We start from the raw sequence: 26,917 nt of genomic DNA on the forward strand, positions 1-26,917 counted from the left end.
CCACACTCGAAAGACAAAGTTCAGGCCTCCACCTCCCCCCTTCCTGGCCTCACAACCACTCATGACTCCTCCCCTGAGTACTAGCCTGCTTCTCTAACTGAATTCCATACCTTGCCTGACTGAAGGATGAGCCATGTAAAATCAACATGCCTAAACCAACTCTCAGCCTCCAATCTTTCCCCCTTGTAGTCCATCCTGTACAGACTGCCAGATCAACCATTCTCAAGCAACACTTGTACCTTTTTACTGCCCTACTAAAATGCACTCAATGGTTCTGCGTTACCTACAGGACAAACTCTATCATATCCTAACAAAACCATTTGTATTTACCAAACAGATCTAAAGAAGCCTTGGTTCCTGATAAATAGTAGTCCCACTGAAGATAGAGATACAGAAAAAAACCTAAATAGTGAACATGGACATTTCATATTTTTTGAACATATTTTTTCTGATTTTGAGATCTTTATTTTCAACACAAAGTCACTTATGCAACAAAAATTTATTGAGCATCTAATAACTTCCAGGCATACTGAGGAGATAATAGCTTCCTTGTTTCCCTATGTGATAATTATTCAATCAAATATCTGATACTAAGTAGGTATTGATCAAGCAGTCCATTGGGGTGGGGTCTCCTGCCTCAACTCTCCACTGCATTATTTGCCTTAGCAGCAAGGGAGAATGGTAGGACGAGGGCAAGTCCCTGCAGATGGCTCATGAGTCATCCCCTTGCTAGCTCTGCTGTACCCTGACCTATTCCTTAAATCTGCTTGAAGCTCTCCTCCTGCTCACATCTGTAGAAGGACCAGTTTCCAAAAGTAGTTTTGACTCGTCTCCAAACACTTTGCATTACCCTGGTCAGTCCATGTCCCCAGTGAATAGGGCTTGTTTGCAAGGAATGGACTGCTTGGATGACACCAGTGGCTGCTTGGCTGAGAGTCCCCACCACAATGCTCTCCTCGTACAACCTATTTGTGCTAATATGTATGTGGTGCTGGCAAAATGTGAAGGGAGAGTTCAGGGAAAGTTTAATTGAGGATAAGAAGCCAAGTTGAATTTTGAAAGATGTGCTGTGGAAAGAAGGGAAGGGTACTCCTGATGGGAGTATATGCTTTATATGAGAGTAGGTAGGGAGAGCAGAGCAAAAGATGGATTGTCTAAATATAGGATGGTGAGGGTAGAGAATTCATATCAGACAAGACTTCTCCTTAGAACATAGCTACAAGGCCCTGCTGTATGAAAAGCTCAATTTTTACTTTGATCTGTTCCATCATCTTTCACTTTGACCTTTGCAGGAACTGTACTTACCATGTCAGTGTCTGACACAGGGCCAAAACTGGTCACATAGATGTCAGTCTTCACTTCAGTCACTGCATCTGGGCCAAAGAAAGTAGAAAAGCAGAATATCATGAAAGCCTGTTGCCTTAGCTCAGAGAGAGTCCAGTGCAGTACTTCAAATGACAGCCAACTTGCTACTTCTGAGAAAGGATACTTGGCACAGTCATAGGAAAACTCCAAAAAAAACCTCTCACCTGAACTATTTCTTCATGGATAACATGCTAGGTACAGGTACAAAGTCCATCAACTTTAGGTATCATTGAGAATAACAGCAGAATGCCAAATCTCCAAAGCTTACAGAGTCCTTAGAGATCTCTAACATTCGCAAGTTCTGGGCTCTCACACTAGGATTACCCTTACCTGTGGTAGGTACAAATGTTCCAGTATCCAGATCTCTTCCAATTCCAGGAACATAGGTTGTTTTCACACCCACTCCCCTACCCGCTTATAGTAGGAAGGGGTCATGTGACTGGTTTTGGTTGTAAGAGGAAGTAATATGTGTCCTTCCCTGGCTGGAACAATTAATGTCCAATGCAAGACCCTTCCTGCCATGGTCATCATGCAAACATATGTTGATGTGGAGCCACCATAAGATTAGAACAGCCTGGAATGATGAGCCAACACATGAAGGACAACTGTCCTGGATCTACAATAGACTGCATGAATGAGAAATAAACTTTTCTTGGGCTAAGTGACTGAGATTTGGAGATGACTGATATCATCTGATATACTCTCTTTGCAATTATTTTCCTTTATTATAACTGTTTATTTGTCTGCCTTCCCAATAACCCAAGAACTCCTTAAGGGCAGTGTCTCTGTTTTGTTATCTCTGTATCCTCATTACATAGAAAATGAGCCTGTTACTCAGATGGTGCTCACTGAAAACTTTTGGCATGAATGGATGAATCTCATCACATATTTGCCAAGTTGGAAAATGATACCAGATAAGTGAAGTTATTCCACTGCTGTTTCTTTTTTCCTGCTTCTGTCATCTCCGTTTACTCACTGCAGCCAAGACTAGCCCACCCACTCCAGCATACCTCAAACAGAGCACAGGGGAACCTACTCCAGCCTAGCAAAGACCATTCCAGCCTACAAAATATCTCGTCATTACAGTAAACTCAAACAAGTCCCACTCCAACTCAGCATATCTGACCCCTAAAGCCCACACAAGATTTGATGTATATATATAATGAGGCTGGTTACTGCAGTCTATGGCACTATTTCTTTTCTCTCATGAAGAGGTAGGGAACACACCTACTCAATCTGTAGCATATTCACTATATTCATCCAGTCCTGAGTTCTGGCCCAAATGCACTTTAGATGTTGTTGAAGTCCCTCTTTCCAGAACCATACTTTAGGCTTAATGCACTGTTCCCCTACTCAGGCACTGAGTATACTCAAGATCAGTACATATATCCACAAACATTCCATTTTCAGAAGAGTCTATGAGTATCATTTAATAATAATCAACACTATAGTCAATTCACCAAAACATACAATTTACTCCCAAGCTTAATCAGAAAACGTCTTTGAAACTAGTGCTGTGTTTTAAATAGTTGGGCTCTCAGCTAGAGCACAGGCTTCCCTTGGAGCCATTTCTGTGCTTGAAGGAAAAGAGACAACACTTCAGAACCCAAGACACACACCCTAACGACTTGTCCCTTCACATACACTGCCAGGTTCATTGACTCGGGAAGCATTAGTGTATCCCGAAGTACATGAAACAAAATTAATTAATTAATGGGAGAGACCATAATTACATTTGAATCCAATATTATAGGCAGGATATAGACACAGAACAACTTTCTAAACCAATATAATTGTAAAATTGTAAGACAGTTATGTAGACTAAAAACAGGACCCAGACTACAGGAAAAAAAGGAGAAGAGAGATAGTGGTAGCAAAGTCAAATGGCAAGAGACTGTTCTAGTTCCAAGAGGAGAGTGGACTCACCGGACATAGAAAGGGAAGTGGCTATAACAGAGTCTTAGGTTGGGATGGAAAGGCTTGGGCTCTGGATCTCTGCCCCTGATTTGCTAAATGCCTATTGATCGCTAAGAAGGAAACTGTGGGGGTGAGGCTGGCTTCCCAATGAATTAGGGCTCAGCCAAGCTTAGAACTTTCTCTGGCTTTGCAGGAGGGAAAGAGAGTTGGGAAGTTTGGCCTAGTAGACTAGAGCTAAATTCCTTCTTCCTCTATTTCTGTCTGATTTGGAAAGAATTTGGCAGATAAGAGAATTTGGGGAAGTGGTGTGAAATTGAAGGGGAGGGAGAGTAAAGAAAGGGAAAGAAAAGGAGAGAGGTAATTAGAAGAGGATTAAAGGAAAAATCAGGAAAGAAAGGATGAATGGGAAGAAGTAAGACAAAGAGAATAGAGGGAAAGAAAGGGATTAAGAAGAGTAAATAAAACTAACTAAACAGAAAACTAGAAAGCAAGAGATAGCAAGAGCTGAGAGTGAAAGAGACAGAGAGAGCAAGAGAGAGAAAAATGCCAAGAGAAAAAGAGAGGTAATGCTCTTTTCACCAGAGGAGCTAGAAATCTCTCATGTAGTGGGATGCGGAGACAGGGATGGTGATTTTTATCATGGCAGCACAAGTTGGGGAGGGCTCTGAATTTATGTTACCATCCTTAGATCTTTGGCACTCTACCCTAAGGCCAGGCAAACACGGGGATGTTTGTCATTTCTCTAGTGTTCCATACAGGGACCACCAAGCTCTCATGGCTAAATCGCATTTTCTGACTAGGAAATCCAGCTGCCTTGAAGCAGGGTAGGTGACAGCACACAGAGAAGTACCCTGCAGAAGTATGGACAGTGGTTAAAAGCTTGACTAACGGTTTGAATTTAGGTTCTGCCATTTACTCTTTGTGTGCCTTTTATCACTTAACTCCTCTTTGCCTGTTTCTTCATCTGGAAAATTGGGATAATGATAGCACCTACCTTAGAATTGCTCTGAGGATTTAAGGAGATGGTATTTAGACCAGTAGTTAGAACAGATCCAGTGTTTGATATGTATTAGCTGCTGCTGCTGCTTAATATTATTCTAGAGGCACAATGATATGCATCACCCATAAGGCCAGGTGGACAGAACTCACCCAGAAGTCTAAGGTCCTGGATCCCACATATAGAAAATAGTATCTGCCCACCACTCCAGTTCCTCTGTGTGAAGGAATGACCAGGAGTTTGCTATTTCATTTAACTAAATGAAAAGAACAGTGAATTAGACTAAAACTGGTAAGAGCCACAATTCATAGTCTAGCCGCTGTTCACAGCCTTGTAAGTAGAGACAAACGTGAATTAATGGGGACATAAGAGGGCTTTTTTCTCCCTTTTTAAGTGATTGTTTTCAGATACTCTTTGGCTCTTTCTTTATTTGCTTTGGGGATCCAATTTCCTTCCAATGTTACCCTCTGAAACCAAAAGTGAATAGAATTATCTTTTCCTTTTGCGAATTTACTGTGGTATTGGAAGTGCCTGAAAACTCCCATATTTATATGAGCACACATGCTATTAGCCCTCAGTGGGACTCTCATTGGTAGGGAACTCACTAACCAGTCCCTATGTCATTTCTGCCTGCTTTTGATCTGAAAAAGTAAAGATAAGCCAATCAGCAAGTGATCACTGTGTTTATTTATATTGAATATGTTGCTCACAACAAACTGTATCTTCTAGTTTGACTTCAAATAGATCCCCAAGAAACCTTGAATTTTCTTCTTTGAGCAGAAACCAGAGTAGCTTCCCCAACCCCAACATCTCCACCCCAGCATACACATAAACATTGGTCTTAGTACTGCCCTTTAGACCCACACAACAGTCTGCTTCTTGTCCTTTTGAGATTTAAAGACCTTCAGACATTGAAAGAAAGTGATCATGGTACCCCTAAGTCTGCTCTTCTTGTTCTTTTCCACACTAAATAGCCTGATTCCTTTGACTGTGTCTTCCCTCTTTTGACATGATTTTAAGCACCCTACTATCCCCCATTCACTTTCCCCTGGCTCAAGTCTGATTTTTTACTGACACTCTGAAATATGTTATGTGGTGAAAGTTTGTCACAATTCCATCAGAGACAAGATCATAAGATGAATGATACGAATAAATCCAGCTATACCCTTTATCTCATTATAGGCCACGATGGACTCTTCAATCCTTCCCAATGACAGTCTTCCTAAGAACACTGAGGCTTTGAGGATTGGGACTTTGACTAAAAAACAATCCCTGACTTTTCTACTTTCTTACTTCCACATCACTGGGAATTTTGGAGAATAAGTGCTTATTGTTGTACATGTTTTCCATCTTGAAGAGAAACTGGGCTGCTGGAAATGAGCTCCCATGTGAGTAGCTGTCTGGGTCTGCTAGCTACATGGACTTAGGGAGTGGGCTACAGTGACTTATGGATGAGCTTTCACAGATCTGAGAGCTGGAGCGTTCTATTCTCATGTTAATGGCCTTTCCATTTGTCTTTGACAATCCTTGGGGACTGAGATACAGTAAGTACTCAGTGACCCACCCCTCCAATAGCATTAATCACAGATAAGCTCTCCAGAGGAATCACAAACAGGTGGCTTAGGGAAGCAGAAATTACACAAGTCTGTGTCAGAGGTCCTGAGCCCTAATTTAAGCTCTGCAATCCACTCACATCCCTCTGTTCAGGCTGTTTGGGCAAAATTCACAACTTTCATTTGGTGGGCTAGAGGTCTAGCACCATGTTTATGCTGCTCCATCTAGTGTCTGGTACCTGGAATGTACAGCAAATCTTTAATAGCCAGGTGCATACAACATAGGTTTATAACACAACACCAGGATGAACTACCACAAGATTTAAGTGACCACAATCACCACCAACTTGGCCACTGTGGGTTCTCATTAACGCCACTATTGTTCTACTATTGCTAGAATCTCGACTGTCAGAAAGGTAGTATAGAACAAAGTTCACTGCCTGTTTCCCAAAATTCTCAGGAATTTCAGTCATAATGAGGCCCCAAAATTTACTTTTCAGTCCCAAGCCAGCTATAGTTGGTGGGCAGTAGACACCATTCAGATAACTCCACTCCACTCACTGGTTCCACAAAAAACACTGATTCCTGTACCATCACCCTCAGCATTTTATCTTTTTCATCATTATCCCATCCCTTAATCTGTCATTTAACACTTAAATTGTAAAGCACCAACACATATTTCAAGTGTCAATTCAAATGGTTCCATTTGTCTTTCACTCCTTCTAGACATTTCCCTCCTCCAACCTTTCCCTTTACCCTTTCCTTACACCTATTATTTATTACCTAACACAATACTTATCCAGAATGTAGTGGAAAAAACATTGAATCTGATTTCAGAAGACCTTGGTACAAGCTTAAGCAGTGCTATTGACAAGCTTTATGATCTTAAAGCTTTTCAAAAGCCTTAAGACTTTTATCTCCCCAAGCCTCAGTTTCCTTATCTAGCATATGAAGAGTTTCAGAACAAAGACCTCTAAAGTCCATTTCAGAAAAATATTCTATGAATCTTTGGTTTCCTAGTTTCTGAGTCCAGAGTAGATCAAAAGCACCAAATTAGAACTGAAGATATTGGTCCAGTGGCCAAAACAAGAAATAAGCACTAATGTAGAAAAGAATAATAATGTCAGTAGAAAAAATAATAATGTCCAGGCTTTGGTCCATGGGAAGAAAAACTCAAATGGCATTTTTTACTTTTCTCAAGAAATATTGCTGTGCTCAGTGCTTCCAATGGCATTAACATACATCTATAGAAGCACCTTCCTAGAATATTTTTGCCCTCAGACCTTTCCAGTGACATCTCCTCTTTGTGATGGGGACCAAAGGCAATATTTGGATTAGTAGCTCCAGAGAAAGAGGGCAGATGTGAGGAACTAGCCACCCATACAGAAAGAAATGTCAGTAACATGTATAGAAGAAATAAAAAACCAGAGAGCAGCCTCTTCAGCGGCTCATAGCCCTTTGCTGCAAATAGAGTCCACTCCCAAGAGCTAGTAGGATTTTCCTGAGGGCAAGATTGTAACAAAATTAGAAACGGAAGTTGAGACAGTACTCAAATAATGACCAAGAAATAAGTTGGAGTCTTGCTACACAACGTCTTCTCCACTCTAGAGGCACATTCTTGAGCCAGAACATGCTGAAGGCCAGGGGAAAAGCAATAGAATCTTTAAAACAGTTGAAATATTCTAAAATGTTATAAGGACACTCTGGTATTTTCCAAGAGCCCACTGATTCTTAGCTTAAACATAAAATGAATAAGTGGAAAAACCATTGGTATAGGAATCTGGAGACTTGGGTTAGTCCTGGCACTATCTCAAGTTCACCATATCTTAGTTTCCTTAGCTGTAAAAAGGAGAGTTGATTTTGTTATGATTCCAATATTAAAAATATTATGGTTTCCAAGGCCATAATAGATTAGAAGAAGCTATCAGAGACACATATGCTGTCATCCTTAAGAAGTGTTTGGGACTTCCAGATAAGATGGCACGGGTAACTTCACATCTCAATATAATTCCTCTGCTCCGAACACACAATAATGAGAGAGAAAATGCAAAATATATAACAAAAAATAGAGTTTTTTCAAATAAAATATCAAAATATCATGGAACAGAAACAAAACAAAGGTGTAAGCAATGTTGAAGCCAGAATTCCGTGTCTAAAAATAAGAAGTAGAGTAAAAGAGACTAAAATATTTCCATGTACAAAGGAGGAGACTGGAAGCAGGCTGAGTACTTGTGGATCAGAGCTCGGCCTCTTCTTGTAAAAAGCCTAGAAAAAGTGAAGCTGAAGTGATGCCTAGGGTACGACTCTGTTTGAAGCTGCAGGCTTGGGTTGGGATGATATGATGTACAAAGACATAGTCTTGGAATTAGAAATTAAGCCAAGTGGCTTGTTGGACCAGGAATGTATCAGCAATACCACAATGGAGAAGAAACTTCAAAATACTATTGGTCCAGTTGGAAAAAGAGATCAGAGTAGAAGCAAACCACAAAACCACTAGACAGTAAGAAAAAGAGGGTGAAAAATTAAATTTAAAATAAAACGAAACTGCTTTCTGCACAGTAGAGTAAGTGCTTTCCAGCCTTTCTCTCCCACTGATTATAAATAAAATCTCTAGAGGAAATACAAAAGCAACCATCTAAGAACTCTGAAAAGTAAAAAATAGGTGGATTATGGATGGGAGTCAAAACATGGAGAAGCAACCCACAAGGAAATAAGTTTCCTAGGTTTTTTTCTTCTTTTCTCTTGCAATTCTGCCTCAAAGGCAAAGCTGCATAGTAGGGAAGTAGCACAAGCAGCCAAATCTCTAATTAAAAACCTATCTCTCTTGCCAGAGAATCAGGGAAAAGGGCCTCTGCAGGCCAGGGAGTGTGGGGAATCCAAATCCCCACAGACGGTTAAAGAAGAGGATCCACTAATGCTGTATATGAACCCCTACAAATCATAGGCTTACCCTTGAGCACATGCATAGGAAAGCCCCAAGACAGCATGTCAAAGGCTTTGAGAAGTACACTATACTTTAAATTTCAGAGTAAACCAGAGTAACACAAGTATACAAAAGACCCAAAGCAGCATACCAAAGATTTTGATAATTGAACTATGAACTAATATGTAAAGCATGGCCCAAGTCTTAGACTATCCCCTAAGTGATACATGTGTGAGATAAACCAAATGCAGCATAGCAAAGACTTTGAAAACTGAAAGAGATAGGCATCATGGCCCATAGAAAGCAAGGCAGATCTCGTGGACTGAATTTAACCAAGTTGATTGTCTGCTAAAACAAACAAACAAATAAAATCAACATTGTCTAGAGTACTATAACAGGGCCCAGACTCTACATAACATAATATTCAAAATGTCCAGAATACAATCCAGCATTATTTGACTTAGAAAGAACCAGGAAAATATTACCAATTCTCAAGGGAAAAGACAATTAATAAATGTCAACTGTAAGATGATTCAAATGTTGGAAATACCAGTCAAAGATTTTAAAGCAACTATTTATAACTATGTTCCAGGATGTAACTAAAAACACATTTAAAATAAATAGAAAAATAAAAGTTCTCAGCAGAGAAATTAGAAAATATAAAAATAACCAATTTAAAATTTTAGAAATGAAAAATGCAACAACCAAATAAAAAATTTACTGGATGGTCTCACTAGCAGAATAGAGATGGCAAATAAAACAGTCAGTGAACTTTAAGAGAGATTGATAGAAATTATTCAATGTGTGTAGTTCTTCCCCTGGCCTGTTAGCACAGGGTTCTGTCCCATCCACTAGAGCACTGATTTAATCCAGCTCAGCCAGGGCAGGCCGCCTGCCCTAGGGAGAGGACCCACCCAACAACAAGCCCTCAGGCAACTTGTGGGCCCACATAGGCAGAATGTGTGGGAACTCTGCAGCATGGTGAGTGTGTCCACTTTAGTGGGCAGGGCGTGCACATGGTACAGGACTGTGTTGAATGGGTGTGTGGGCCTGCAGGCAGTGGGGCTTGTCAGCTGCAACAGACTTGTGCTTCTGAAACAGTCACATAGGGGATCAGCCCCACCTTCAAAAGCCCGAAACAACTGTGAGCTGCCGCATGTGGGGCCAGCCCCACCCAGCTGTAATCCTGAGAGAGCTGACAACAGCCTTGCAGGCCAGAGGCCCACAGCAATTGTAAGCCCCTGAGCCTAGCAACCAGTCATGCTGGGGACCTACTCACTCAACAGAAAAACTGCAGTAGGAATGTGCCATTAGAGCTTGCACCCAACTGTGCTGGGGCTCCCTCAACCTGATAAAGTGACTGAAGGGACCGTAGCAGCCACATGCAGCTGAGCAACAGAACCAGCCAGCCAGGGGTCTGTCTAGCCTTCCTGTGCACCTGCAGCAAGAGCAACCCTGACACAACAGAAGAACACACATAGCACACACAGGGGACACTGCTGGAACATTTGGAACTGGTGACGACAGAGAAGCACACTGCTGGCCCTCATATGGCATCTCTTACCTAAGGCCACTTCTCCAAGTTGGAGAAACATAGCTGATCTACCTAATACATAGATATAAGCACAGAGAAAGAGGCAAAATGAAGAGACAAAGGAATATGTTCCAAATAATGGAACAGGACAAATCCCCAGAAAAAGAAGTAAATGAAACAGAGATAAACAATAGAGTACAAACTAATAGTCATAAGGATGCTCACTGATCTTGGGAAACGAATGGATATATACAGTGAGAACTTCAACAAAGAATTGGAAAATATAAAAAAGAGCCAATCATAAATGAATAATACAATAATGGAAATGAAAAATTCATTGAGGGAATCAATGGCAGAGTAGATGATACAGGAGAATGGATCAGCAAGCTGGATGAAAGACAAGAGGAAATCACCCAAGCTGAACAGATAAAAGAAAAAAGAATTAAAAAGAATGAGAACAGTCTAAGGGAACTCCGGGACAATATCAAGTGAACTAACATTTATACTCTAGGTGTCCCAGAAGGAGAAGGGAGAGACAAAGGGACAGGGAATCTATTTGAAGAAATAATAGCTGAAAACTTTCCTAATCTAAGGAAGGAAACAGACATCCAGGTACAGGAAGCAAAAGAGAGTGTAAAACAAGATGAACCCAAAAATGCCCACACCAAGACACATTATAATTAAAATGTCAAGAATTAAAGATAAAGAGAGAATCCTAAAAGCTGTGAGAGAAAGGCAACAAGCTACATACAAAGGAAACCCCATAAGGCTATCAACTGACTTCTCAGCAGAACTCTACAGGCTAGAAGGGAGTGACATGATACATTTAAAGTGCAGAAAGGAAAAAACCTACAGCCAAGAATACTCTACCCAGCAAGGTTATCATTCAGGATGGAAGGAGGGATAAAGAGTTTTCCTGGGGTCCAGCCCCATGGCCAAGTGGTTAAGTTCATGCACTCCACTGCTGGCGGCCCAGTGTTTCATTGGTTCGAATCCTGGGCGTGGACATGGCACTGCTCATCAAGCCACGCTGAGGCAGCATCCCACATACCACAACTCGAAGGACCCACAATGAAGAATATACAACTATGTAGCCAGGGGCTTTGGGGAGAAAAAGGAAAAGAGTAAAATCTTTTTAAAAAAAAAAAAAAAAAAAGAGTTTTCCAGACAAGAAAAAACTAAAGGAGTTTATCACCAATAAACCAGCCTTACAAGAAATCCAAAAGGGACTTATTAAAATGGAAAGAAAAAGACCACAAAGAGGAATAAGAAAATTATTTTAAAAAATAAAATAAAATCACTGGCAAAGGCAAATATATAGTAAAGGGAGCAGATCAACCAGTTATGAGGCTAATATGAAGGTCAAAAGACAAAAGCACTTTAATTATCTATTTCCATGATAAGAGGGTAATGGATACACATGCATACAAAAAGAACTTAGATATGATATCAAAACCAGAAAATGTTGGAGGAGGGGAGTAAAAGAGTAGAGCTTTTAGCAGGAGGTCAAACTAAAGAGACAATCATTTAATATAGATTGTTATATATGTAGATTATATATGAACCTCATGGTAATCACAAACCAAAAGCCTATTAATAAGTACACAAGCTATTAAGAGAAAGGAATACAAACATAATACTAAAGAAATCCATCAAACCACAAGGGAAGAGGGCAAGGGAAGAAGAAAGTAACACAGAAGAACTACTAAAACACCCAGAAAAAGAGTAACAAAATGGCAATAAGTACATACTTATCAATAGCTACTTTAAATGTCAATGGACTAACTGCTCCAATCCAAAGACATAGGGTGGCTGATTGGATAAAAAAAAAAAATAAGACACACATATATGCTGCAAACAAGAGACACACTTCAGACCTAAAGACACTCACAAACTCAAAGTGCAAGGATGGAAAAAGATACTCCATGCAAATGGCTAAGAAAAGAAAGCTGGGGTAGCAATACTTATATCAAACAGAATAGACTTTAAAACAAAAACTGTAACAAGAGACAAAGAAGAGCACTACATAATGATAAAGCGAACAATCCACCAAGAGGATATAACACTTGTAAATATCTATGTACCGAACATAGGAACACCTAAATATACAAAGCAATTATTAACAGACATAAAAGGAGAAATAGATACAATAATAGTAGGGGACTTGAACACTTCACTTACACCAACGGATAGATCATCAAAACAGAAGATCAGTAAGGAAATATTAGCCTTAAATGACACATTAGACCAGATGGACTTAGTAGATATATACAGAACATTCCATTCAAAAACTGCAGAATACACATTCTTTTCAAAAGCACATGGAACATTCTCCAGGATAGATCACATATTAGGCCACAAAACAAGTCTCAATAAATTTAAGAAGACTGAAATTATACCAAGCATCTTTTCTGACCACAAGGGTATGAAACTAGAAATCAACTACAAGAAGAAAATTGGAAAAGCCACAAATATGTCAAGATTAAACACAATGCTACTGAACAACTATTGGGTCAATGAAGAAATCAAAGAAGAAATCAAAAAATACCTGGAGACCAAGGAAAAGGAAAATATGACATGCCAAAATTTATGGGATACAGCAAAAGTGATTCTAAGAGGAAAGTTTATAGCAATACAGGCCTACCACAACAAACAAGAAAAATCTCAAATAAACAATCTAACAGCACACCTAAAGGAACTGGAAAATGAAGAACAAACAAAGCCCCAAATCAGTAGAAGGAAGGAAATATTAAAAATCAGAGCAGAAATAAATGAAATAGGGACTAGAAAATCAACAGGAAAAAAATCAATGAAACCAAGAGCTCATTCTCTGAAAAGATAAACAAAATTGACAAACCTTTAGCTAGAATCACCACGAAAAGAAGAGAAGGCTCAAATAAGTAAAATCAGAAATGAAAGAGGAGAAATTATAAGGGATACCTCAGAAATACAAAAGATTATAAGAGAATACTACAAAAAGCTATACACCAACAAATTGGATAATCTACAAGAAATGGATCAATTCTTAGAATCACACAACCTTTAAAAACTGAGTCAAGAAGAAATAGGGAAGTTAAATAGACCATCACCAGTCAGGAGATCGAAACAGTAATCAAAAACATCCCAAAAAATAAAAGTCCAGGACCAGATAGCTTCCCTGGTGAATTCTACTAAACATTCAAAGAAGATTTAATATCTATCCTACTCAAACTCTTCCAAAAAATTGCAGAGGAAGGATGCTTCCCAACTCATTCCACAAAGCCAACATTACCCTGATACCAAAACTAGACAAGGAGAACACAGAAGGAAAAATCACAGGCCAATATCACTGATGAACATTGATGAAAAAATCCTCAACAAAATACTAGCAAATCAAATGCAACAATAAAATAGCTAGGAATAAACTTAACCAAAGAGGTAAAAGATCAGTACACTGAAAACTATAAAACATTTTCGAGGAAATTGAAGAAGACACAAAGAAATGGAAAGAGAATCCATGATCTTGGATTGGAAGAATAAACATCGTTAAAATTTCCATACTTCCTAAAGCAATCTACAGATTCAATGCAATACCTATCAAAGTCCCAGCAACATTTTTCACAGGATTAGAACAAACATATAAAATTTATATGGAACAACAAAAGACCCCAAATAGCCAAAGCAACACTGAGAAAAAAAGAACAAGGCTGGAGGTATCATACTTCCTGATTTCAGAATATACTACAAAGCTATAGTAACCAAAACAGCATGGTACTGGCACAGAAACAGACCCACAGATCAATGGAACAGAATCAAGAGCCCAGAAATAAACCTACACATCTATAGACAGTTAATTTTCCCCAAGGGAGCCAAGAACATACAATGGAGAAATGAAAGTCTCTTCAATAAATGGTGTTTGGAAAACTAGACGGCCACATGCAAAAGAATGACAGTACACAATTATCTTATACCACACACAAAAATTAACTCAAAATGAATTAAAGACTTGAATGGAAGACCTGAAACCATGAAACTTCTAGAAGATTCCATAGGCAGTACACTCTTCGACATCGGTCTTAGCAGCATATTTTCACATACCATGTCTGACTGGGAAAGGGAAACAATAGAAAAAATAAACAAATGGGACTACATCAAACTAAAAAGTTTCTGCACAGCAAAGGAAATCATAAACAAACCAAAAAGACAACCTAACAATTGGGATAAGATATTTGCAAGCCATATATCTGATAAGGGGTTAATATCCAAAATATACAAACAACTCATACATCTCAACAACAGAAAAACTAACAACAGAATTAAAAAATGGGAAAAAGATCTGAACAGACATATCTCCAAAGAAGATACACAGGTGGCCAATAGGCACACAAAAAGATGTTCAACATCACAAACTATCAGGGAAATGCAAATCAAAACTACAATGAGATATCATCTCACTCCCGCCAGAACGACTATAATTGTCAAGACAGGAAATAAGAAGTGTTGGAGAGGATGTGGAGAAAAGAGAATTCTCATACACTGCTGGTGGAAATGCAAACTGGTGCAGCCACTCTGGGAAACAATACAGAGACTCCTCAAAAAATTAAGAATACAGCTACCATATGATTCAGCTATTCCACTGCTGGGTATTTATCCAAAGAACATGAAAATATGAATGCATAAAGATACATGCACCCCTATGTTCATTGCAGCATTATTCACAATAGCCAAGCCTTGGAAGCAATTAAGGTGCCCATGAAGGGATGAATGGATAAAGAAGGTATGGTATATATACACAATGGAATACTACTCAGCCATAAGAAACAATGAAATTGGGCCATTTGTGATGACATGGATGGACCTTGACAGTATTATGCTAAGTGAAATAACTCAGAGGGGGAAAGTCAAATACCATATGATCTCACTCATAAGTAGAAGATAAAAACAATTACAAACAAACACATAGAAAAAGAGACTGGATTGGTGCTTACCAGTGGGGAAGAGGGGAGGCAGGAGAGCGAAAGGGGTGATTAGGTGCATGTGTGTGGTGATGGATTGTAATTAGTCTTTGGGTGGTGAACATGATATAATCTACACAGAAATCAACATATAATGATATACACCTGAAATTTATATAATGTTATAAACCAATGTTACCACAATAAAAAAAAAACCTTTCCACAAACAAAACAAAGGCTCAAATGGTTTGAACTATGAATTCTTTTAAACTTTTAGGGAATATATAACAAGAATTTTACATGAATTTTTTGAGAGAATAGATACAGAGGGAAAAGTTCCCAGCTATTTTTATGAAGTCAGAATAAACTCAGTACCAAAACTGAATGAGGACATTATAAACAACGGAAAATAATAGACCAATGTCTGTCATTTAAAAAGATGCAAAAATCCAAACCAAAATATTAGCAAATTAAGTACAGTGCTAAATAAAAAAAATAACCCATCACGATCAAGCAGAGTTTACTCCAGGAAGGAAAGGGTGGTTTATCATTCATATTTTAATTAACTTATGGGATCAATTTAACTCACAATAGCAACAGAAAAATGGAAAAAATCAGATGATGATCTTGATAGATGTAGAAATAAGCATTTGATAAAAGGCAGGATATATTCATGATAACACTTCTCAGCAAACTAGGAACAGAAAAGAATTTCTTCAATCATATGAAGAATATCTAAAATGTAAACCTACAGCAAAATCCATTATTAATGGTGACATATCAAAAGTTTTTCCTCTGAAATTAGGAATAAGACCAGGAAGCCTGCTATTACCTCTCCTGTTCTACTTTAATTGAAGATGATATGAATACACATGTAGAAAATCTAAAAGAAATGACAGACAAACTATTAAAATTAATAAGCCAATACAAAAATGTCTCTGGATAGAAGGGCAAATATAAAACCAATCATATTTCTACACAGCAGTAACAAAATTTTAAAAATAGCATAAAAATCAGATCTCAAGACATTGATCAATCAAAAATATGCAAGATCTCTAAAGCAAAAATGCAAAAATGTTTTTGAGAGAAATTAAAAGAGAACAAAATTAATGGACAAATATATGATGTTCACTATTTAGAAGATTCAGTATTACAAAAATTTAAAAAATTCCCCAAGTTAACCTAGAGATTCAATGCAAGGCCAATCCCAGATTTTATTAGAAAATGATAAGCTTATTCTAAAGGTTATCTAGAAATGAAAAGGGGCAGGAATAGAAAAGGCAATCTTTAAGAAGAACAAACCTGGAGGACTTATATTACCAGATATCATAAATATATAGCAATTGAGATACAAGTTGCATTTATCATGAGAATGCAGGTTGGTTTAAACATCTGAAAAATCAACCAATGTAATTCACCATATTAACAAACTAAAAAAGAAAAGCCACGTGGGCTGGCCCCATGGTCGAGTGGTCAAGTTAGTGCTCTCAGCTTCAACAGCCCAGGTTTTCACCAGTTCAGATTCTGGGCACAGACGTGGCACCACTCATTAGGCCATGCTGAGGTGGTGTCCCACATGCCACAACTAGAAGGATCCACAACTAAAATATACAACTATGTACTTGGGGGATTTGGGGAGAAAAAGCAGGAAAAAAAAAAAGACTGGCAACAGTTGTTAGATCAGGTGCCAATCTTTAAAGAAAAAATATATAACCAACTCAATAGACACAGTAAGAGCATTTGAAAAATTTGAACATTCATTCCTGTTAAAAATTTCCAACAAACTAGGAGTAAAAGAGAACTTCCTGAACTCGATAAAGCACATCTAAGAAAAACTTACACATAACATTACACTAGACTGGAAGCTTTCTCATCAAGAGCAAGAATAAGACCATGGTGTCTGCTTTCACTCTTTCTATTTAGCATTATATGTGAGGTCTAGTCAGATGCCAAGAAAAAAAAGGCATCCAAGAAAAAAAATGCACAGGAAGAATTAAAACTGACTTTCTTCTCATATGACATAATCATCTATGTATATAATCTTATGAAATATAAAAAGAAAATTACTAGAAATTCCACTTCTGGCATGAAAGTATGACGAGCTCTGAAGACTTGCTCCTCTGTGAAACTGCTTAAATTTATTTTAATAACAATAATTTAAAGTTTCTGGAAATGGTCCTTAGGACATCTAACAAAAGAAAGAAACTATTTATTTAAGAAAATCTACTAAAACTCAGCAAGGAAATCAAAAGTCAGAATATTTAAAACAAGATCTGTTCCTATTCTACCCCTTGCCAGCTCAGTGAGGCAAAAACTCCACTCCAGACTGGTGTAGCTAAGAAAGAACACAGGGCTCTCTCTTTACCCAGCTCCTAGGTGGAGGTCTATCTTCCTGGCAAGGGCAGCATGCCTGTATTTCTCATTCTAAAGCAAGCTACCTATTGCTGAGGCTAAATTCTGGGCAAGTTTGGCTGAGAGGTGGGAGATCCCTTCTTCCTTCCTGCCCCCACTCATGGTATTGACACTCCAACTTGGGCACGGCACTGCTGAGAGTACCGGGACCTCAAAGACCCTTGATCTGGCTCATGGGGCAGTGGTCTATGCTGGAAAGTGCAAGCCGAGGAGACCCAGGGCTGCTGCCAACACTCAGCAACTAAGGTGGGGTTGTCCCTCAGAAAAAAGTGTGCTACTGTTCTCACCCCTAGAACCAGAGCCATGACTCAGAGATTTTGCCCTATTGATTCTTAATCTTACATTTATTATTTCTATTATTATTTTTAATTCTTTTTTTTTTCTAGTTTCTCAAGGTGAAGACTTGGGCACTGATTTGAGGTTAATCATTTCTAACATAACCATTTAGTTTTATAAGTTTTCCTCAGAATATGGTCTATCTTGGTAAATGTTGTAGGCACACTTGAAAAGAATATGTATTCTGCTATTGTTGGTTAGAATGTTCTATAAATGCCGAATTTTAGGGAGCAAAATGGCGGGGTGAGCTGACCCGGGACTCTCTCCCCTCCAAAGTACAACAAAGAACTGAAAAAAAATAAAAACCTAAATTTCAGCTAATGAACCTAATGCCAGGACTCAGAGACCTACAGTATCAAAAGACAGAAGATGGAGCCCCTACTGCCTGCCTCGGAGGAGCTGGAACGGGGTAAGAGAAAACATCGCTCCGTCCCCTAGAAACTGGGATCGCTGCACAGGTCCGGGAAGGAGTGGGGAAGGGGCCGCCCAACCAGGGGATCCTCTGGGACTCCCACCGCGAGTACAGTGGAAACCCGCTGACGGGGGAAAGCTTTCGTGCGCTGCCACCCCATAAACGCAGGGCGGGAGACCAGAGAACAGAACCAATCGAATCCAGATCAGTGCGTGAGAGAAACCGCCCCCGACCCCACCCCAGCAAAGCGCACTGGGTGCCGCCATCTTGCCCGAAGGTGGAGAGCTCAGAACACACGGCTCTCGACCCCCATCTAGTGGCGACAGGCGGTAACTGCAACCGAATTCTACCACCATGCAAAAGAACCGCTCCTCTACCATCCAGCAATTTATAAAAGCCCCAGACCAGAAGGAAAACAATAAAAACACAGAATTATGTCCTGAGGACTTGGAATTAGGTAAACTAAATGAAAATGAGTTCAGAGCAGCTATAATCAAAAAACTCAATGAGGTAGAGAGAAAGTTAGAGAAACAAGCCGAGTTCTGGAGTTACTTCACAAAAGAGATTGAAATTATAAAGAAGAATCAAACAGAATTACTAGAGATGAAAAACACAATGGACCAGATAAAACAGAATATGGATTCCCTGAATGCCTGGGTAGACTCCATAGAAGAGCAAATTAGCACAATCGAAGATAGACAGGCTGAATGGATCCAGACAGAGGAAGAAAGAGAGCTAAGGATTAAAAGGAATGAGGAAAGTATTAGAGAGATAGCAGATTCAATGAGGAGAAAGAATTTAAGGATCATAGGAATTCCCGAGAACATAGAAAAGGAAAATGGAACAGAAAGTGTGCTTAATGAAATTATAGAAGAGAACTTGCCAAATCTAGGGATTGAGGGAGAAATGTGTGTAGAAGAAGCTTTCAGATCTCCTAGATTTGTCAATGTAAAAAGACCTACTGCAAGGCATATAGTAGTACAAATGGCAAAAAGGAATGACAAAGAAAGAATACTCAGGGCTGCACGACAAAAGAGAATTACTTACAAAGGAGCCCCTATCAGACTTTCAGCGGATTTCTCTGCAGAAACCTTACAAGCTAGGAGAGAATGGAGTGACATATTCAAAGCTTTAAAAGATAAAAATCTTCAGCCAAGAATACTCTATCCAGCAAGAATATCCTTCAGATATGAGGGAGAAATTAAATCTTTTCCAGACAAACAAAAGTTAAGGGAATTTGTAACCAAAAGTCCTCCACTACAAGAAATCCTCAAGAAGGCTCTCATACCTGAAAAATGAAAAAAGGGAGAAAGGGGTCACAAAACACAGAGTAGGGAGACAGATAAATAGAACCAGAATAGGAGAGCAAATATTCAACTATAGCATTAGGATAAAGGTAAGGAAACTACCAAAGCAAAGACGATCTTATCACTCTAACTACAAACTTATAACATGAGTTGGACCAAGAAGTGAAAATAGTAATTTAGGACGGGAAGAGCAAAGGGACTAAATTAGTCTAGGCCAAGTAAGTAAGAGACCACCAGAGAATAGACTATATTATACACGAGCTTCTAAATACAAACTTCAGGGTAGACACCAAACTAAACAACAGAACAGAGACACAAAACATAAATAAGCAAAAATCTAAGAAACCCAGCATAAGAAATTGCAGTATCAAATGGGTAGGATAAAGCACACAGGAAGAGAAAAGCAGGAAAGACAGATAATGAGCAACAGATTGACAGCTTTAAGTCCACATGCATCAATAATCACTCTCAACGTAAATGGATTGAACTCTCCAATAAAAAGACACAGAGTGGCAAAATGGATTAAAGAACAAGATCCAACAATATGTTGCCTCCAGGAAACACACCTCAGCCCCAAGGACAAACACAGGCTCAGAGTGAAGGGGTAGAGGACAATACTTCAAGCTAATAGCAAGGAAAAAAAAGCAGGTGTTGCAATTCTTATATCAGACAAAGTGGATTTCAAAATAAGACAGGTAAAGAGAGACACACAGGGACAATATATAATGATCAAAGGGACACTTCATCAAGAAGAAATAACGCTTATAAATATCTATGCACCCAACACCAGAGCACCAAGGTTCATAAAGCAACTATTAACAGACCTAAAGGAAGATGTTAAAAACAACACAATAATAGTAGGGGACCTCAACACCCCACTCACATCAATGGGCAGATCATCCAGACAGAAAATCAACAAAGAAATAGTGGAGCTAAACGAAAAACTACAACAATTGGACTTAATAGACATAGATAGATCACTTCATCCTAAAAAAGCAGAATACACATTCTTCTCAAGTGCACATGGAACATTCTCAAGGATAGACCATATGTTGGGAAACAAGGCAAGCCTATACAAATTTTCAAAAATTGAAATAATAACAAGCATCTTCTCTGATCATAATGCTATAAGGCTAGAAATTAATTACAAGAAAAAAGCTGAGAAAGGCACAAAGATGTGGAAACTAAACAATACACTACTGAACAAGCAATGGTTCATTGAAGAAATTAGGGAAGAAATCAAAAAATACCTGGAAACTAATGAAAATAACATACCATACCAACTCACATGGGATACAGCAAAAGCTGTATTAAGAGGAAAATTCATCACAATACAGGCACATCTTAACAAACAAGAAAAATCCCAAATAAGCAATCTTAAACTACACCTAACTGAACTAGAGAAAGAAGAACAAATAAAGCCCAAAGTCAGCAGAAGGAGAGAAATAATAAAATCAGAGCAGAAATAAATACTATTGAAATGAAAAAGGTGGTAGAAAGGATCAATGAAACAAAGAGCTGGTTCTTTGAGAAGATAAATAAAATTGACAAACCCCTAGCCAGACTTACAAAGAAAAAAAGGGAGAAAGCTCAAATAAACAAAATCAGAAATGAAAGAGGAGAAATAACAACAGACTCTGCAGAAATACAACGGATTATAAGAGAATACTATGAAAAACTCTATGCTAACAGAATGGATAACCTAGATGAAATGGCTAAATTCTTGGACTCCTACAATCTCCGAAAGCTCACTCGAGAAGAAGCAGACAATTTGAACAGACCAATCACAAGGAAAGAGATTGAAACAGCAATCAAAAACATCCCAAAGAATAAAACCCCAGGACCAGATGGCTTTCCTGGGGAATTCTACCAAACTTTCAGAGAGGATTTAATACTTATCCTTTTCAAGCTATTCCAAAAAATTACGGAAGATGGAACACTTCCTAACACATTCTATGAGGCCAACATCACTCTGATACCAAAGCCAGACAAGGACGCCACGAAAAAAGAGAACTACAGGCCAATATCACTGATGAACATAGATGCAAAAATTCTAAACAAAATTTTGGCCACCAGAATTCAGCAATTCATCAAAAGGATCATACATCATGATCAAGTGGGATACCAGGGACACAGGGATGGTTCAATATCCGCAAATCAATCAACGTGATACACCACATCAACAAACTGAGGAATAAAAACCACATGATCATCTCAATAGATGCAGAGGAAGCGTTTGACAAGATCCAACAGCCATTTATGATAAAAACTGTGAACAAAATGGGCATAGAAGGAAACTACCTCAACATAATAAAGGCCATATATGACAAACCCATAGCCAACATCATACTCAATGGGCAAAAGCTGAACGCCATCACCCTGAAAACAGGAACGAGACAAGGATGCCCTCTATCACCACTCTTATTTAACATAGTACTGGAGGTCCTGGCCAAAGCAATCAGGCAAGAAAAAGGAATAAAAGGAATCCAAATAGGGAGGGAAGAAGTGAAACTCTCGCTGTTTGCAGACAACATGATCTTATATATAGAACACCCCAAAGAATCCATTGGAAAACTCTTAGAAGTAATCAACAACTACAGCAAAGTTGCAGGGTATAAAATCAATTTGCATAAATCAGTAGCATTTCTATATTCTAACAAGGAACTAACAGAAAAAGAACTCAAGAACACAATACCATTCACAATTGCAACAAAAAGAATAAAATACCTCGGGGTAAATTTAACTATGGAAGTGAAGGACCTATATAATGAAAATTACAAGGCCTTTCTGAGAGAACTGGATGACGACATAAGGAGATGGAAAGACATTCCATGTACATGGATTGGAAGAATAAACATAGTTAAAATGTCCGTTCTACTTAAAGCAATCTACAGATTCAACGCTATCCCAATCAGAATCCCAATGACATTCTTTACAGAATTAGAACAAAGAATCCTAAAATTCATATGGGGCAACAAAAGACCCAGAATTGCTAAAGCATTCCTGAGAAAAAAGAACAAAACGGGAGGCATCACAATCCCTGACTTCAAAACATACTACAAAGCTGCAGTAATCAAAACAGCATGGTACTGGTACAAAAACAGATGCACAGATCAATGGAACAGAATTGAAAGCCCAGAAATAAAACCACACATCTATGGACAGCTTATCTTCGACAAAGGAGCTGAGTGCAAACAATGGAGAAAAGAAAGTCTTTTCAACAAATGGTGCTGGGAAAACTGGAAAGCCATATGTAAAAGAATGAAAATTGACCATTCTTTTTCACCATTCACCAAAATAAACTCAAAATGGATCAAAGACCTAAAGGTGAGACATGAAACCATAAGGCTTCTAGAAGAAAACATAGGCAGTACACTCTTTGACATCAATATTAAAAGGATCTTTTCAGACACCATGTCTTCTCAGAGAAGGGAAACAATAGAAAGAATAAACAAATGGGACTTCATCAGACTAAAGAGCTTCTTCAAGGCAAATGAAAACAGGATTGAAACAAAAAAACAACCCACTAACTGGGAAAAAATATTTGCAATCATATATCTGACAAAGGCTTAATATCCATAATATATAAAGAACTCTCACAACTCAACAACAAAACATCAAACAACCCAATCAAAAAATGGGCTGGAGACATGAACAGACATTTCTCCAAAGAAGATATACTGATGGCCAATAGGCACATGAAAAGATGCTCATCATCGCTGATCATCAGGGGAATGCAAATCAAAACTACACTAAGATATCACCTTACACCCATTAGAATGACAAAAATATCTAAACCTAATAGTAACAAATGTTGGAGAGGTTGTGGAGAGAATGGAACCCTCATACACTGCTGGTGGGAATGCAAACTAGTGCAGCCACTATGGAAAACAGTATGGAGATTCCTCAAAAAATTAAAAATAGAACTACCATACGATCCAGCCATTCCACTACTAGGTATCTATCCAAAGAGCTTGAAGTCAGCAACTCCAAAAGTCCTGTGCACCCCAATGTTTATTGCAGCACTGTTTACAATAGCCAAGACGTGGAAGCAACCTAAGTGTCCAGCAACAGACGAATGGATAAAGAAGATGTGGTACATATATACAATGGCATACTACTCAGCTGCAAAACAGAACAAAATCATCCCATTTGCAACAACATGGATGGACCTTGAGGGAATTATGTTAAGTGAAATAAGCCAGTTAGAGAAGGATAATCTCTGTACGACTCCACTCATATGAGGAATTTAAAAATGTGGACAAAGAGAACAGATTAGTGGCTACCAGGAGAAAGGTGGGGTGGGGGGTGGGCACAAAGAGTGAAATGGTGCACCTACAACACGAATGACAAACGTTAATGTACAACTGAAATCACACAAGATTGTAACCTATCATTAACTCAATAAAAAAAAAGAATGTTCTATAAATGCCAATTAAGTCAAGTTGGTTGATAGTGTGGTTCCTGTTTCTGATACCTTTATTTATTTTCTGTCTACTTGTTATACTGCTTATTGAGAGAGGACTATTGAAATCTCTAACTATAATTATAGCTCATCCCTTTCTCCTTTCAGTGCCCAGTCTTTGCTTCGTGTGTTTAGAAGTTCCGTGATTACGTGCATAAATATTTAGGATTATTATGTACTCTTGATGAATTGACCCTTTCATAATGAAATGGCCCTCTTTATTCCTAGTAATATTTTTTGCTCTTATATTTATTTTTTCCAATATTAAAATATCTGCACCAACTTTCTTTTGATGACTGTAGTGCATCTTTTGCCATCCTATTAATTTTAAAGTTTATGACTTTATATTTAGAGTGAGTTTCTCTCAGGGAACAATTTTGAGTCCTGCTGTTTTTATCCAATTTGACCATCTCTGACTTTTAAAATGAATGTTTAGATTATTTAAATTTAATGTGATGATTGATATGGTTGCTATTGGTTTTCTATTTGTTTCATCTATTCTTTGTTACTTTTTCCTCTCTTACTGCCTTCCTATCAAGTACTTTTTTCATTTTTATAACCTTTCTTGCATTATTAGCTATAATTTTTCTTTAAGTTCCACAGCACATATCCCTAATTTATCACAATCTGCCTACAAGGATATTATATCACATCACATGCAATACAAAAACCTTTCAACAGTATATTTCCATTTCATCTTCTCCTGACTTTTGTGCTATTGCTGTTATACATTTTCCTCATATATATATTACAAGCCACACAATAGATTGTTATTATTTTTGCTTCAAGTAGTCATTTATCATTCAAAGAGATTTATAAAAACAGAAACTATTTTATATTTACCCACATATTTTCCATTTCTGTTGCTCTTCCTTCCTTTGTATAGATCCATATTTCTATCTTGCATCGTTTTCCTTCTGCCTGACATATTTCCCTTAACATTTCTTGCAGTACAAATCTGCTGGTGATGAATTTTTCAGCTTCTATGAGTCTGAAAAAGTGTTTATTTTGCCTATGTTTTAAAATATATTATCTCTGGCTACAGAATTCCAGATTGACAGATTTTTTCAGTACTTTAAAGCTGTTGCTAACTACCTTCTTGCTTGCTTGTTTCTGACAAGAAGCCTGCTATCTTTCTAGAATTTTCCCTCTATACATAATGCTTTGTTTTACTCTGTTTGCTTTTAGGATTTTCTCTTTATCACTAGTTCTAAGTAATTTGATCATTTCTCTTGGTGTAATTTTCTTCATGTTTCTTGTTTGTTGAGCTTCGTGGTTTGGGGGATTACAATTTTCATCAAATTTAGAATACTTTGGACCAGTTTTTTCAAATACATTTTCTGTCCCCCTTCAGATAATCCAATTACACTTACATTAGGCTACTCAAAGCCATCCCACAATGCACTGATGTCCTATTCATTTTTTCAGTCTTTTCTCCTCTATGTTTCATTTTTGCTAGTTACTATTGCTACATCTTCAGGCTTATTAATCTTTTCTTCTGCAGTGTCCAATCTGGTGTTAGTCTTATCTGGTGTATATTTCACCTCAGACATTGTATTTTTCATATCTAGAAGTTCAATTTGGTTCTGTTTTTAAGTTACATGTCTCTACTCAACATGCTCATGTTTTCCTCTACCTTTTGAACATATGGAATATCGATGTAATAACTGTTTAATGTATTAATCTACTAATTATTTCATCTGTGTCATTTATGCATCTGTTTTTATTGATTGATTTTTCTGCCCTTTTTGGGTTATATTTTCTTGCTTTTTTGCATGCCTGGTAATTTTTTACTAGATACCAGCCATTGTGAATTTCACCTTGTTATATACCAGGTATTTTTTGTATCACTGTAAATATTCTTGAACTCTGTTCTGGAATAATGTTAAGTTACTTGGAAACAGTTTGATCCTTTTGAAGCTTGCTTTAAAGCTTTGTTAGGTGGGACCAGAGAAGGCTTTGATTTCGGGATTCTTTTGCCCCACCACCGAGGCCATATCCTTCTGAGTACCCTACCCCATGCCCCATTTGTTACAAGTTTTTCCACTCTGGTTGGTGGGAACACAAATTATTCCAAACTCTGTGGTTCCATATGCTGTTTTCCAGTGGTCCTTTCCTCAACCTTATGTTGTTTCCTCATATGTATGAGCTGAACGTTACTTACCTGAAAACTTGAGGGAAATCCTCTACAGATTTCTGAATCACTCAGTACAGCTCTCTCTTTTCCATGCAATTCTTGCTTCTTCTCTGTCCTACAAGTTTTAGCCACTTTGGTCTCCCAAATTCGCACTATTTCTCATCAACTGAGGTAGTCCACCAGACACTATTTGGATTTTCCCTCCCCACATCTTGAAATTCTCTCCAGGCAGTAAGCTGCTACAATCACAGGGCTCACTTTGTTTGTTTCCCTTCTTTCAAGGATCACTGTTCTGTGCTGCCTTTGTTAAATTTCTGAATCTGCTACAAGTTTGTTCATTTCTTAGTTGTTTTTCAAGATAAGAAGGTAAATCTGGTCCCTGTTACTCCGTGTTAGCCAGAAGCAAAAGGTTCCACTCATATTTTTCACAAGTACTCAAACTTGACATGTCTACAGCTAATTAACTCCCCCTCCTTCCCCCACCTTCTTTGTTCTAACCACAACTCCAAAAGAAACAGAATAAAACTAAATAGCACTGTTCCTCTGCCAATGTTCTCCATTTTATAAAATACTACCACCTAGTCATCCAAGCAAGTAACATAGAAGTTACTCTTTTCTCCTCTCC

At 38.2% G+C, this 26,917-nt stretch overlaps 1 protein-coding gene across 2 annotated transcripts in view; it reads right to left on the bottom strand.

The window, feature by feature from the left end:
* The window catches only part of GABRA3 (gamma-aminobutyric acid type A receptor subunit alpha3), a 208,790-nt gene that overhangs the window by 88,203 nt on the left and 93,670 nt on the right, over positions 1 to 26,917 (bottom strand). For both annotated transcript variants that reach the window (XM_070502259.1, XM_070502258.1), the window contains exon 4: positions 1,306 to 1,373. In XM_070502259.1, coding sequence (XP_070358360.1) covers positions 1,306 to 1,373 — 68 coding nt within the window. The remainder of the gene's footprint in view (positions 1 to 1,305; positions 1,374 to 26,917) is intronic.

Source organism: Equus asinus, chromosome X, assembly GCF_041296235.1.
Source record: "Equus asinus isolate D_3611 breed Donkey chromosome X, EquAss-T2T_v2, whole genome shotgun sequence".
NCBI lineage: Eukaryota > Metazoa > Chordata > Mammalia > Perissodactyla > Equidae > Equus > Equus asinus.